The sequence below is a fragment of the Trachymyrmex septentrionalis genome, unplaced genomic scaffold, assembly GCF_001594115.1.
Source record: "Trachymyrmex septentrionalis isolate Tsep2-gDNA-1 unplaced genomic scaffold, Tsep1.0 scaffold53, whole genome shotgun sequence".
NCBI classification, from domain to species: domain Eukaryota; kingdom Metazoa; phylum Arthropoda; class Insecta; order Hymenoptera; family Formicidae; genus Trachymyrmex; species Trachymyrmex septentrionalis.
This window is the reverse complement of record NW_017305705.1, coordinates 1,086,727-1,099,500: the sequence shown is the minus strand read 5'-3', so window position 1 is coordinate 1,099,500 and position 12,774 is coordinate 1,086,727. Positions and strand designations below refer to the sequence as shown.

Here is a 12,774-nt window from a genome sequence, read left to right as displayed (position 1 = left end):
AAGATAAGTATTGTAAAATATTATATATATATATATATATATATATATATATATAATGCGCACGTATAATTTTAATTTAAAAAAAATACGAATTTTTGAATAGCATGAAAATAAATTCTCTTGATCGTTTATTGAAATAGAACGCAAAAAATGCGTAGCGTTACCGTAACACGTAGATTAATGCGAATTAGTTTTAAACATATAAATCCTCTTAAAAAATAACGAAATATTTATATATGAATTATTTCGAATGTAGTTCGACGTACGGAGCTGCAGAAGACTAATGCGAACTTAATACGAATGCATACGCGTATAGTGCACGAACGGGGGCACGAATTGCTATCATAATGTTCTACGGGTTATTACTTGGCAGTCGGGGATAGAAACTAGCATAGGTGCAATCTGTGCAATTCTAGGCGCGTCCGAAACGTGGCACGCGAGGACGTAAAGTTGCAGGGTTGTTCTACACCCATGACAGCACAAGTGCCAAATAATCCAGGCTACAGTTAGGTAGCAGATTCAACATGGCAGGCAAAACCGAGACTAAGGAAGTAAGATACGTGTGTATGTATATGCATAATAACGTAAAAAGAAACGTAGACATTTGTACATAAGTATAATCTGATTATCTTATAAATGTACTATGTTATAAGAGATATGTGATGACGAATGATTGTTGCGATGAAATAAATGAACGAATAGACGAATAATTTCATACACGACGCGTTAATATGCATATAGTATAATGATTTATATTTTTTCATTAAATAATAAATTAAAAATAAAGTAAAAAATAATATTCAAAAATTGAAAAAAATTTCGATTGTAATCATTATAGTCAGGATTGGGATATATATGGGTGTGATGTTAAATGGTACCAATATGTATGATCACTTTTTAATGATGACAACTTTATACACGAAAGGGAACTCGGCACAACTTCTCCAAACTATCTCGTACGCCATACAGTGAAGTCCCATATTGTTAATCCAATTACAAAGTCGATGGTGTTCGCCTTCAGACTTAATTAATGTCGATGATAACAGGAGATATAATATTAGCTAATCTTAATAGGATGATCGAGGTAACGGTAAACAATACGGTGCGTCGTACTTAGATGAAAGTAATCGATGGGAAAGTTTCTCTGTACATAATCTCGTGAGGTGCAGGGTACATACAAAATGCAATTCCGACATGCTCACTCGTTGGTCGACACGTCCTGAAACGATCTGTACAGCTTGGTTCCCATTTTTCTGAGAGTCTCTGTTGAACCGATAAATTATTCGTATATAGCTACTATACAACTGTGAATCGAATCACTGTCAGTTGTCGGCTTTGTTCAAACTATCCTTTGCAACAGCGACGTAGAAGCGCATCGTCGTAATTATCGCAAACGTACGTGGGCGATTACACATCGCTGTTAACGTCAAAACTTTCATTAATTGGACGTCGATTCGTATAGTTAGATCGTGATCTAAATAGGTATACGTATGTATATGCGTATGTACATATGCACTTAGTGTTCAATAGATAGCAACATATCGTTATTAAGTCGTAATGAGCATAGTTTCGATTACTAATTAGTATCTATGATACAAACACTCTTCAAATATGGTCTTCGACGGTTCGTTTACAATGCTTATCAGCGTTTCAAGCATACGATGTCAACGATCGGATGAAAGAAGGAAAAAAAAAAAGAAAGAATTATACCTGCGGTATTGATATTTCCTAATCGCGCCTACAATTTTTAGTGGCAGTGTGGAATAATGTATAGCTGTAACGAGTTTCGCGTAACAATTAATTATTTCGTTCACAATGCTTATCGTTGTTTAAAGCGTACGACATCAACGGCTGGACGAAAAAAAAAGGGGGAAAAGAAAGAATTACGTCTGTAATATTGATATTTGCTAATCGCGCCTACAATTTTTAGTGGAAGTGTGGGATAATGTATGGCTGTAACGAGTTTCGCGCAACAATGATTAAATTACAGCTATTCTCTTATAAGTTTCCGAAACGATTGGATGATCTCGGTGCGCGATCGGTCGTCATTAAGAGCTGCGAGCGCAAATTCGGCGATCTCGGTCGAGTTCAGTCTTACGTTCTTGAATCCCGCAGGACGCGCGGCTGCAGGGAATATACTCCTTTCTGGATGCAAGTGAAATCAGAACAGAACGAGGTGAGCTATCCCCGCGAGAAACGAGCCGAGGCTCTCGGCAAGAGAATTGATAGGAATTCAGTTTACGATTAAGCGTTTCAATTTCATCCGTAATGAATTCCACTCAATTTACCTTAATCCGGTTACTTTTTTTTACAAGGATGAGACGCGACTCAGGCGAAATCGTGCGCGTACAACCGGCCAGTAGAGACGGCGTTATCGTCGACACGCTCTACTTATGTACACATCTATCTAAATTAAATTACAAACAAGGACACAGCGGTAATTGGTGGAGGGACACCCGGGAACTAGATGCAACCAAATGCATGCGTAATGCACCCTACCGAGCGCATAAATCACTCAAGCTACTATCGCGATCGGAGAACATGATACGTTCGATACTTGCGCGAGCAGCGCGTCGTGTCGCCGCATAAGTATTGTAATTTAACGTTGGATCGTCTAAAAACTTCTTGCGCGAGGATCGCTAATGGATGGTGTCGTCTCCCGTATAATCGTATAGTTATATTATATAACGATCGTAACATCATAATAAACTTTAACGCGTGAAAAAGAACGCGAGCGAGGATGACGTACGCGTTAATTACTTTCATTGGTGTCAACCAATTTTTGGACGACCCAGTAGAGTGTGTTGAGTACATTAAAACGTAACGTGTATCTATATTTATACATCTCCACGTTGGTCATGTGTGTGTGTGTGTGTGTGTGTATGTGTGTGTTGTACGTGTGTATCGGGAACACAAATACAATATTTTATTTATATATAAAACCCTCGAGATCTTTCCGGGAGAAAAGGTGGAAAGTTTGCGCTCCTCGTTCCTTGCCTTTTTTAATCCGATTTAGTGTGTCCCGTTCCTCGTCTTGTAGAAGAAATTTTTCCTGCGCCAAGATTGCTCGCTCATTGATTCAATTAATGGATATATACGGACGTGCGGGGCGCGTCAACATTGAAAAAAAAAAGTTGTAATCTCTAATATTTTTTCTTCTTTTGTATGTTTTTTACTTGACGAGCCCCCGAGAAAGCGAATGATTAAAAAAATAATCAATAAATGCGATAATCACCGAAATATACAGTTCGATAGATTAAGGATAAGCATTAATATCGACTCATTACTCAATACAAATTAAATCATTACGCTAATCTAGACGGTTCACTTCGCAATCAGGTCAAATTGCATGCACTTGCAGTTTTGCCTTCACGAATGCATTAAATTTAAACGCGTGTGCTTCGATCAGGTAACTACTCTCAAACGAGTGCAATAACATAAACAAGCGATTGAAAAAGAATCTTGTTTAAAGCAGAATAGCTGATACTTTATGATGTGCTGATCGATGATGCAGTAAAATTGAATAGGAGAATATAAATTGTCTGATAGGTGTTGATATGCTCTACGTTAACAAAAACAGTAAAATTTTGCATAAAAAGGAATATATAAATATTAATATCAGAGAAAACACTTAAAAGTCTGCATTTTTTTATTACGTAAAGCTTTTTTATTACTCAAATTTAATATAGAGATCCACAAAATCAATATAGCTGTGATACAAAAATGTTTCGATAGGAGAGACTTTATCTTTCAGTAAAAATTTTAGCCTACGCTCAATGAAATTTACATACATAATATTTCAAAATCTAAGATTCTTACTTTCATTATAACTTTTTAATGTAATCATACGACAAAATAGTATTATGTAGAACAAAACATTATAAATACAATATAATTTATACTCTATTATAATGTAATATATTTACATATTATTAAAAAGTTAATATACTAATGAGAAATTTATCGTGCAAAACAATCTATGACTGCAACACCTAATCACTAACTTCGAACGTGTTTGAAGGAATTATACGTTGTGTTATATGTTAATTATATGTTAAAAATGATTTTACTCTAAACTTTACGCGATTAAAGATGCCTCTACTTACTTCGCAAATCGCAAAACGTAGTTCGCAAATGTTGATGCAGAATGATGATTATCGCACGCAAGTTACACGCAGATGAAAACCAAACTACACGCAATGAAAAAACAAACGCAAATTTTCATTCTGCGTTTGTGTTTGCAAATTACGTTTTGTGATTTGCAAATTATGTAGAAACACCTTTAGAAACAACGGTACGTGACAAATAATAAATGAAAAGCGAGAGGAAGAAATAAGAAAAAATGAGAAGAGGAAAGAAAGAAAAAAAATAGCACGCCAGGTTTTAGCTATGCAGCTGTGCGAGAATATATAATTTGTATTCTTTTTTTCTATTTTATTTCCAACTTAACTGACCTGCAACGTGTATTGTCCGTGAGGCTGCCCATGATGATGATGCCTCTGATAATGTTGCTGTTGGTGTTGCGGGTCGTGCTGATAACACTCCTGCTGGTATTGCTGCGACGGGACGGGCTTCAGAACGTGATTGGCTCGTTTCTCTGGGACAAATTGCTGACTCGTACGATCCATCGTATCCACTGCCAAGCGTGGATCCTCTATCATAGCGTTGGAAGCCTTTGTACTGTATGGAAATGGTGGATATCATCCCGGTTTCATTATAGATGCTTTGTGTATATATCCTATGCGATACGTAAAGCAATGCCTTTCGGATAATCCCTTTAAAGGGTTCCTTAGCTTATACAGCTTGAAAAGAAACTAAATTGTAAGAACCTACGGGGATTAGATAATTTATTCATTTTGTCACAGTACAAAGTACTTCTTTCTAAAAGAGAAAGGCTTTAGTTTGAGAACAATCTTATAAATATTCTTCCTTTTTCTTAAGTTGAGTATTAATAAATTTATTCATTATGTTTTTATAAATAATAGCGAATTTGATTGGACGCATTAATGCGTACTAGTGCATATTAAAACCATTGTATACTGATTTAATCTAAGTGTAAAGCTAACAATGTAAATATTTTGAATTATAAAATATATACCGTACCTAACTGCACGATAAAATGTATTGGGTATTTCATGGTTTAACCAACATTTAACGGTTTCTATGTTTATAATAAATATATTTATATCAATTAACAATTTGTATATAACGGATTTAATACACGCATTGAATGCATCTAATCTAATTCGCTTATAAGTAAGTTATATCTATTAATTATCCTTTTGTTTTTTTGTTTTTAAAAATCGCTCATTCTTTATTTATTCGTGATGCTTAACATCTTTTAAGATGTTAAAAATGTAAAAACATTTATTTTCTTTTTGGAACAAAAATCCTATATTCCTACACATTCAAATTCATAAATAGTACTATTGTCAAATGTACGTGTAATGTATATAATATTGGAGCATCGCTTCCACGATGTGGGCATCTTATATAGAAGAAAGGCTTTGCCTTGAAAACAAGATGATCTTACAAATATTCTTCCTTTATCTTAGATGTTATTTAATAGATTTATACATTTTGTTTTATACATTAAATATTATTTAATTGTCTTTTTGCTTGTTATTTTCTTATAAATCGAGCATTATTCATTTATTCAGAATGTTATACGAGACGTATAAGATTTAAAAAATGTATCTTTCTTTCTGAAAATAAAAATCCCGTATTCCTACGTATGCAAATTCGTAGATATTCTAACATGGTTCTGGTCAAATGTACATACACAATATTGGAGCATCGCGCGTGATCCACGGCGCCGTCTACTCGCCTATAAATCATCGCGCAATGTAATATCGTGTGCTTACCAATGCACTTGCTGCAGTGCCGGTACTGTGTTTCTGGCTACGCAGCATCTATCCGAACGTAGGAAACAAACGAATCCCATTATCAGTATCGAGAGCACCGTGAATCCGGCCACCGCGCCGATAACAAGCGGAATCTGAGGACAAAGAAAGATATTCTATGTGCATCGCCAAAACATTTCTCACAAACATTGGTGTAGATTCCAATAGTTTTTTCGCATACGTCAATTATATAGAAATATAAAATTTGACAACTTCTTTTATGTATATATTGTACATTCACTTCAACTAGAATCGACAAAGAACTCGACAAAGAATTTTTCTTGACGTGTGAATACTTTTCCTGGTTTGTCTACGAAAAGAGCTTACGTTTTAGATGACGTTAGAAGTCTTGGAAAGAATAGTAAAACGTTATGTCTGCAACGTTTACCTGGCCGGGCTCATCGACTTTCAGCATGAGTGCTCGTCTGTCACTGCCACGATCGTTCTCCACGATAACATGATACAGCCTTTGATCCTCTTTCACTGTACTTGTCAACTCTAAGATCGCTATATAACAATCTTCTGAAGCCAACGGCTCCAGATCAAGCGCGCGATAGCGCGGTTCCAGAACCTCACCTGTCAATAAGAACAACTCCATGCATATCTCAAGAATATGTATTTATTCTTCATTTCCATTTCTACGAATAACTGAAAGAAAATTTCGCAAAATAATGATCATAATATCTATATAATACTAGAAAGTAAGAAAAAAATAAGTGCAAATTATAACAATTAGATCGACGAAGCTACTATTAAAAAGCTAACTAATTGTAAGAGAAATAATAAAATTAATATTAATAAATATAAAAATAAATCTAAACATGTACGAAGTATAAAAGTTCCAAAATATTTTACAGAATTTTCAAAAGCAAGATTTGTAAGCGTGTTAAGAGGGAACTAATTAATCTCGGTATCTCGGATAATAATGAGTGCAAAAAATTCACGGTATCCGGCATGAGAGAGCATCGATTTGGGCCTCGCGGAAATTGGACGGATGTCTCAAGATCGAAGCGATCTCGTAGCTCGGGTTACGAGCGAGTGATCAATTAACCAAGGGGGTAATTGCGAATAGCGGTGGGATCGTCAATAAGGTACCCGGCGTGGAGTGCCAATTATGTCGGGAAGCATTGAAAAAATTGTGTACGAAAGAGCAACCCCGAGCAGTAAAGCTGGAGTACTCTTTCCGCTGATTCAACGAAGGTGAAGGGAAGTTTAACGGGGCTCCAGTTTCACCGAATAAAAAAGAAGAAGAAGGCAAAAGCGAAGGGAGCGTTAATAACTATGGCCGTTTGTGCTACTCGTTTGTAGTATTCGAAACAAAAACCAAAGTAAAGTTTGCACATTAATGGTTCGTTGAGCGAGGTGACGGACGTTTCGTTTCATGGGAAACGCATAACGAAGAGGCAGACGCGTAACGAAGGAGGACTTGTTGGAAAAAGTTGGTGGTCGAGGCGAAAGTCAAAGTGGAATAAAGTAAAGTCGAGTCAGCCCGACGTCTGCCGTAACAATTTTAGTACGCGAACAATGTGCTTCGCGAAAGTGGTATCTCTTTCGTACATACGTTGCCCATGTTTCTCGTATTTACTGACACGTTTACAAGGATAAAGAGCATAGATGCGGCTATCATTTGCGGGTAACTCGAGCAGTGAGCGATCTAGAGCGCCATTGTATTGCGAAGAGTAATACAAAGCGACTGAGAGATCAATGTTCCCTTAAACTCTAATAGAAAGTTTTCGCGAGTTGAGCTAGTTCTCTTAACTCTTTCTTTTCTCAACAACACGTTCTTTGTCATTTACTAATATCGTAAACACGCCTATCGCTTTATAATAATCTTTAATAACCTTCTTTACTTTATGTCTCGATAAAAATCAAATAATTTGTTTCAATAAATAATTTTATTTACACGAAAAGAATGATTTTGCTGAAGTATATAAAAATTCAGACCTGAAAATAATTTTATTGCACCATTAAAAATAATTACGTAGGAATTTCAAACATGATGAGTAATGTAAAAAGTTTTGACATTCTAGCAACAAGTTTGAGTGTTCTACATAATTATTCTTATGGTCTAACAAAATTATTTTCAAACCTATATGTAGTTAAATTTTTAAATGCTTCAGCAAAATCGACTTTTCTGTGTTTAGTATATATTAATAAATTCGATATGATTTGTGTGACAATCTTCTATGTATTCTAATAAGTTTTTAGCGATAATTTTAATTTGTATACTTTTAAAATCTTTTTATACATGGAAAAAGAAAAATCTTGTTAAAGTATCTAAAAATTTAGCTAGATTTAGATCTCATAATAATGTACTGTACTATCAAATTAATTATATAAAGTGCTCAAACTAGTTGCTAAAACTTTTTATAGCATTGCTTATCATGTGTGAGATTGTCACACATAATTATTATGATGTGGTCTATCAAAATTATTTCAAATATCTATCTATCTGAATATATAACTATCTGCCTAAACTTTTAGATACTTCAACAAAATCGTTCTTTCCGTGTATTCTTTACAAAATTTTTTAAATTACAGAAAATTATTGTATCAGACGACATTGACGATATCGAAATAAGAGGAAAGTAGTAAGTTCGATTAATCAGATTACATACATTTTTCTGTTCGTACAAAAATATCTTAAGAAAAAGAATGTTAGCTGTAATATCCGCTCTTATCGTTACCTCTGTTATTTACCCCATGATGCGAAACTTATAACAGAACACGTACGTGCACGCAGGAGGCAAAAGGCCAAAGTAAAGACGAAATCGAATACTTCTTGTGATAGTTTGAGGCAAGCAGTCTCTAACCGGCGTGCAGTCTGGTGCTGCCCCATTCCCAGGCTACGAGCCGCGGCTTCGGGTCGGAGCACAGTCTGATCTCTAATCTGGCCGGGTTACCCTCCGTCGTCACGACGACAAACTTCTCTGTGATGGTCGGCTTCACCACCTGCGACACATGTTTAACGTCCTTTGAATGGAAAGTTCGTTGCTGAGACCTCCCTTCTCCTCTTTCGCGGTTATCAAACGGCAAACGGTGAATGTCGCGAGTTACTTTCTATTCGGACTATCTCACGGTGGTGCACAACTGTCGTTTTGCGGGCAAAACTTCGTAGAGAGCAACTTTAAATCAAAACTAATCGAATATGTTACGAATTATTAGATAATTAAATATATAAAAATATACTCTATAATAATCGATATTCAGACGGATACAGTGACGATTCATCAAAAGTGCGGAAATGCATGCAGCGAAAATTGAAACATTGTAGATGGACCGTGGCAATTCTTCTTTTTTTTTTTTCGTTAACATATCGGAATATGTGAAAGAGATATTATCAAGAAATATGATAGATGATTCAATAAAAAAAAAGGCTCAATTTAGATATGAATGATACGTGACTAAGCATCCAAAATACGAAACTGAATGATATGTGTTTCATGAACAAAAACTGTAAATCATTTTCGGTCGTGAAAGAAACTTATGATTTATGATGCGCACATTATAACTCAATTCATTGTCATCCTATGTGCATCGCGAGATAAAAACATTATCATACGGATACATTTTTCACATTATGATACATTGAGATAATTCATACTCATTTCTGCAGAGTATCGCAATTTCAAAACCACATCTCATATATCGTTGAAATATATACGTGCAAATGTAATTCATCATTTTTACGATATTTGTATCGGCAACGCTTGTCACGTTTTCGTACATATCGCAATCATAATTAAAATATTGATTTGATTACATGGTATCGACATTTCAACTGATTTCCAGGCAACATGCCTATGAAATAAATCGTATAATAAAATTTTTCCAATTGCTCCTTTCGCGTGATATTCGACTCCCGAGACGAACGTGTAATATAAAATAGCTGTGTGCGTACGCAACGTCAAAATCAATTTGAACGAGATATTAATAGCGCTGTCGAATTTTAACAGATGAAATTATTTCATATTAAATGAAACGGAAATCAAACCTTTGTGCAGCCAGTAACCTGCATTAAGTTACATGCGTTTTGCCATCATGCAAATTCAATAAAAAAAGTCCCGCGATATATTAAAATTGAGTTTTTTTCGTTAACAGCCAGATAATTAGCTATTGGATTCAGTCATTGATCAGAATCAAATTACGAAGGTCTGTAATATCACGGTAATTGGAATATAATTTAATCTCTGTTGTATGCAGTTCTAGTTATGCTGTGTTTACAAATTTTACTTGCAATATGCATTTCTGAATGTACATGTAATTAAATATGTATATATACATAAAAAACATGTGTGCATAAAAAATACCGAATACATAATATATGTAAAGAATTGAGTAACATCGGACAATTTCTTTGATAAATCAAATACAATTGAAATTTGTTTGAAAATTCGTTCTAACATGTACGCGTATTTATTCTGGATTGTTATGTACAAAAGCATTGAAGAGTGACCTTTTCAATTAATTGCAGCTATGGTTATTTTTATGTTATTTTTATACAAAACAAAAACATGTCTGTACCTATATGATATTGAGGCGCTCTTTTGAAAGAAACAACGCGATTCGTTACAAATAACGAAGATATTGATTTTTGTATTACCATGATATTTATTCTGTATAATAAAACTCGATGATGGAATGTACGCGCAATATTGGCGAATGAAAAAGTGAATGAAGGATATTGTCATTAAAAAATGCATTTGAAGTTGAACGGATATACTCAGTATATATATATTATACTTTAATAACAGAATTTATTGGCGTAATATTAGCTAAATATATTTCCAATTGATGTTAATACAATATTTAATCAATATCTAGCTAATAAATTATGTTAGTGGAGTATATCATAAAAATAATTTCTAAATATATTGTTTTATCGCAATTATTAGAGCAATATATTATTTGCTTTGCGACAAATGGATGAATAAATAATACGTATTATATAAGATCTACACAAGACTTAACTTTTCACTATGATGGAAAATAATTTACTTAACAATAACGTATAGGGTAGTAAGTTTTAATTTGCTTATCAAGTTATGTTCGTTTCATTAAACGTTAAATCATTCTGCAATCTCCTTTTTTTTTTGTGCTAATTTATCCACGTTGGCGCATACACGATCTCAGCTCATCCTTGGTATATCTTGGTGTTTTCTACGAAATAATAAAGCAGGACGAGGTTGATGCACTGGAGCAACATTTCTTCTTCGTTACAAACTACATTTTCTACTCATTTTTTTTCCACCGATATTACATCCGGGTAGTCGAAGCTGAACGACGGACTTTAGGCAAAGTATTCATGAGGATATTCCGCGCTCACGAAAGATATTCAATGATCCCTGGATCCCGTAAAGTAATGAAGCGATATTTTTTCGCGACGCGTCCGCCGGAAACGCTATTCGTCAACGTCGGATTCCCCTGGTAATTCTGATTTGCAGCGAAACTTTTTCAACGTTCCGCCGCGACGATGCGTCGTCTTACCCGTGGAGCGCCGACCACTTGCAGGGACACAGGGTCGCTTTTAACTTCCCTGACGTTGCCATTGATCTTGTTGGAGGCGAGACATATGTATTGACCCTGTTGCTCATACGTCACGTTCGTCAGGATCAATCGCTGTCCCGTTCCGCATTCCAACGGCATGCGACCGTCCGTGAATATCTGTGCCCATCTGCACACGCATCACCGCACATCGGAAATTTGCAAATTAAAGACACTTCCAAATGCCACCGCGGAAGTATAAGCTAATGAAAAGATATAAAAATAAAAGAAAGAAATTAATAATTAATAATTTTCGCTCTAAGCTATATATCAGATGTTAGACTCTTGTAAACTGAAGTACAATCTAAGAAAGCGAATTAAAATTAAATGGAAAATTAAAAATAGCATTATAATAATTAAAAGAAAAACGCATATCAATTTTGATAATAAAATTTATTTTTAATTTGACGTGATTTTACAATCAGGCAGATCAGTTTGAGCTTTTTATATGAAAAATCTCAAAGTTAGAAAAATCAACTATCAATATGAGTGAATGCAAAAAAAAAATTCTAAAAGAAGTAAAAATAAAACAATTGATATTGATCACCTGTACTCGGCTGGCGGCATCGCATCAGCATGACATTCGAAGGATGCACCAGAATATAACAACGCAGTTGTTAATCGATCCGGTCCGACTGCGCTGATCGTTGGTGGATCTAGAAAAAATCAATTTATTCTGAAACTGTGAATAAAAGTTATTTCGTATAACAATTTCTATTAATTTTTATTCTATATCTCTTTTAAAATAATTATTACGTGAATATTCACGTATATAGTGATTCGAAATACATGAAGATAAAGAAAATTACAGTATATTATTTAGTGAAAATTCTTATATCAAAAATGGTGGTCAGAGCAAAAATTTTGGAATGCATTGAAGTGAACATGACAGATTCAGAATCGCAAAGTGACAGTGATACACGTACAGTTTACAGACACCTGTACTGAGACCGGACTGCTCTCGCCTTCGATGTTTGACGCCTCACAGAGGTAAACGGCGGCGTGATTTCTGTAAATTGGGGAGAACATGAGGGTTTCTCCGATGCTAGCCACTTCCGTCACCCCAGGACTCTTGGTTTTCCTCCAGAGGATCGAAGCTGGCGGATTAGCGTCAGCGAGACATCGGATTTCCAACTGATCGCGGCCCTCCTCGAGCTGGCCAGTTGGGACGCCGACTAATCTCGTCTCCGGCGCGTCTAAATTCATGCGAAATGCTCAGTTAATCAAGAGAGCTTTAATCCCTCGTGCCGCACTAAATACACACACACACACACACACAACAGTTATTATTACACACACACATACACATCAGTTATTATTTATTGTA

At 35.2% G+C, this 12,774-nt stretch overlaps 1 protein-coding gene across 1 annotated transcript in view; it reads right to left on the bottom strand.

Annotated features, from left to right (window-relative positions):
- LOC108751879 (muscle M-line assembly protein unc-89-like) overlaps positions 1 to 12,774 on the bottom strand; it is a 28,525-nt gene that overhangs the window by 848 nt on the left and 14,903 nt on the right. The window contains exons 4-10 of the mRNA XM_018492354.1: positions 12,374 to 12,643; positions 11,995 to 12,103; positions 11,391 to 11,577; positions 8,717 to 8,855; positions 6,292 to 6,479; positions 5,865 to 5,998; positions 4,455 to 4,680 (exon numbers count right to left, since the gene is read on the bottom strand). Coding sequence (XP_018347856.1) covers positions 4,455 to 4,680; positions 5,865 to 5,998; positions 6,292 to 6,479; positions 8,717 to 8,855; positions 11,391 to 11,577; positions 11,995 to 12,103; positions 12,374 to 12,643 — 1,253 coding nt within the window. The remainder of the gene's footprint in view (positions 1 to 4,454; positions 4,681 to 5,864; positions 5,999 to 6,291; positions 6,480 to 8,716; positions 8,856 to 11,390; positions 11,578 to 11,994; positions 12,104 to 12,373; positions 12,644 to 12,774) is intronic.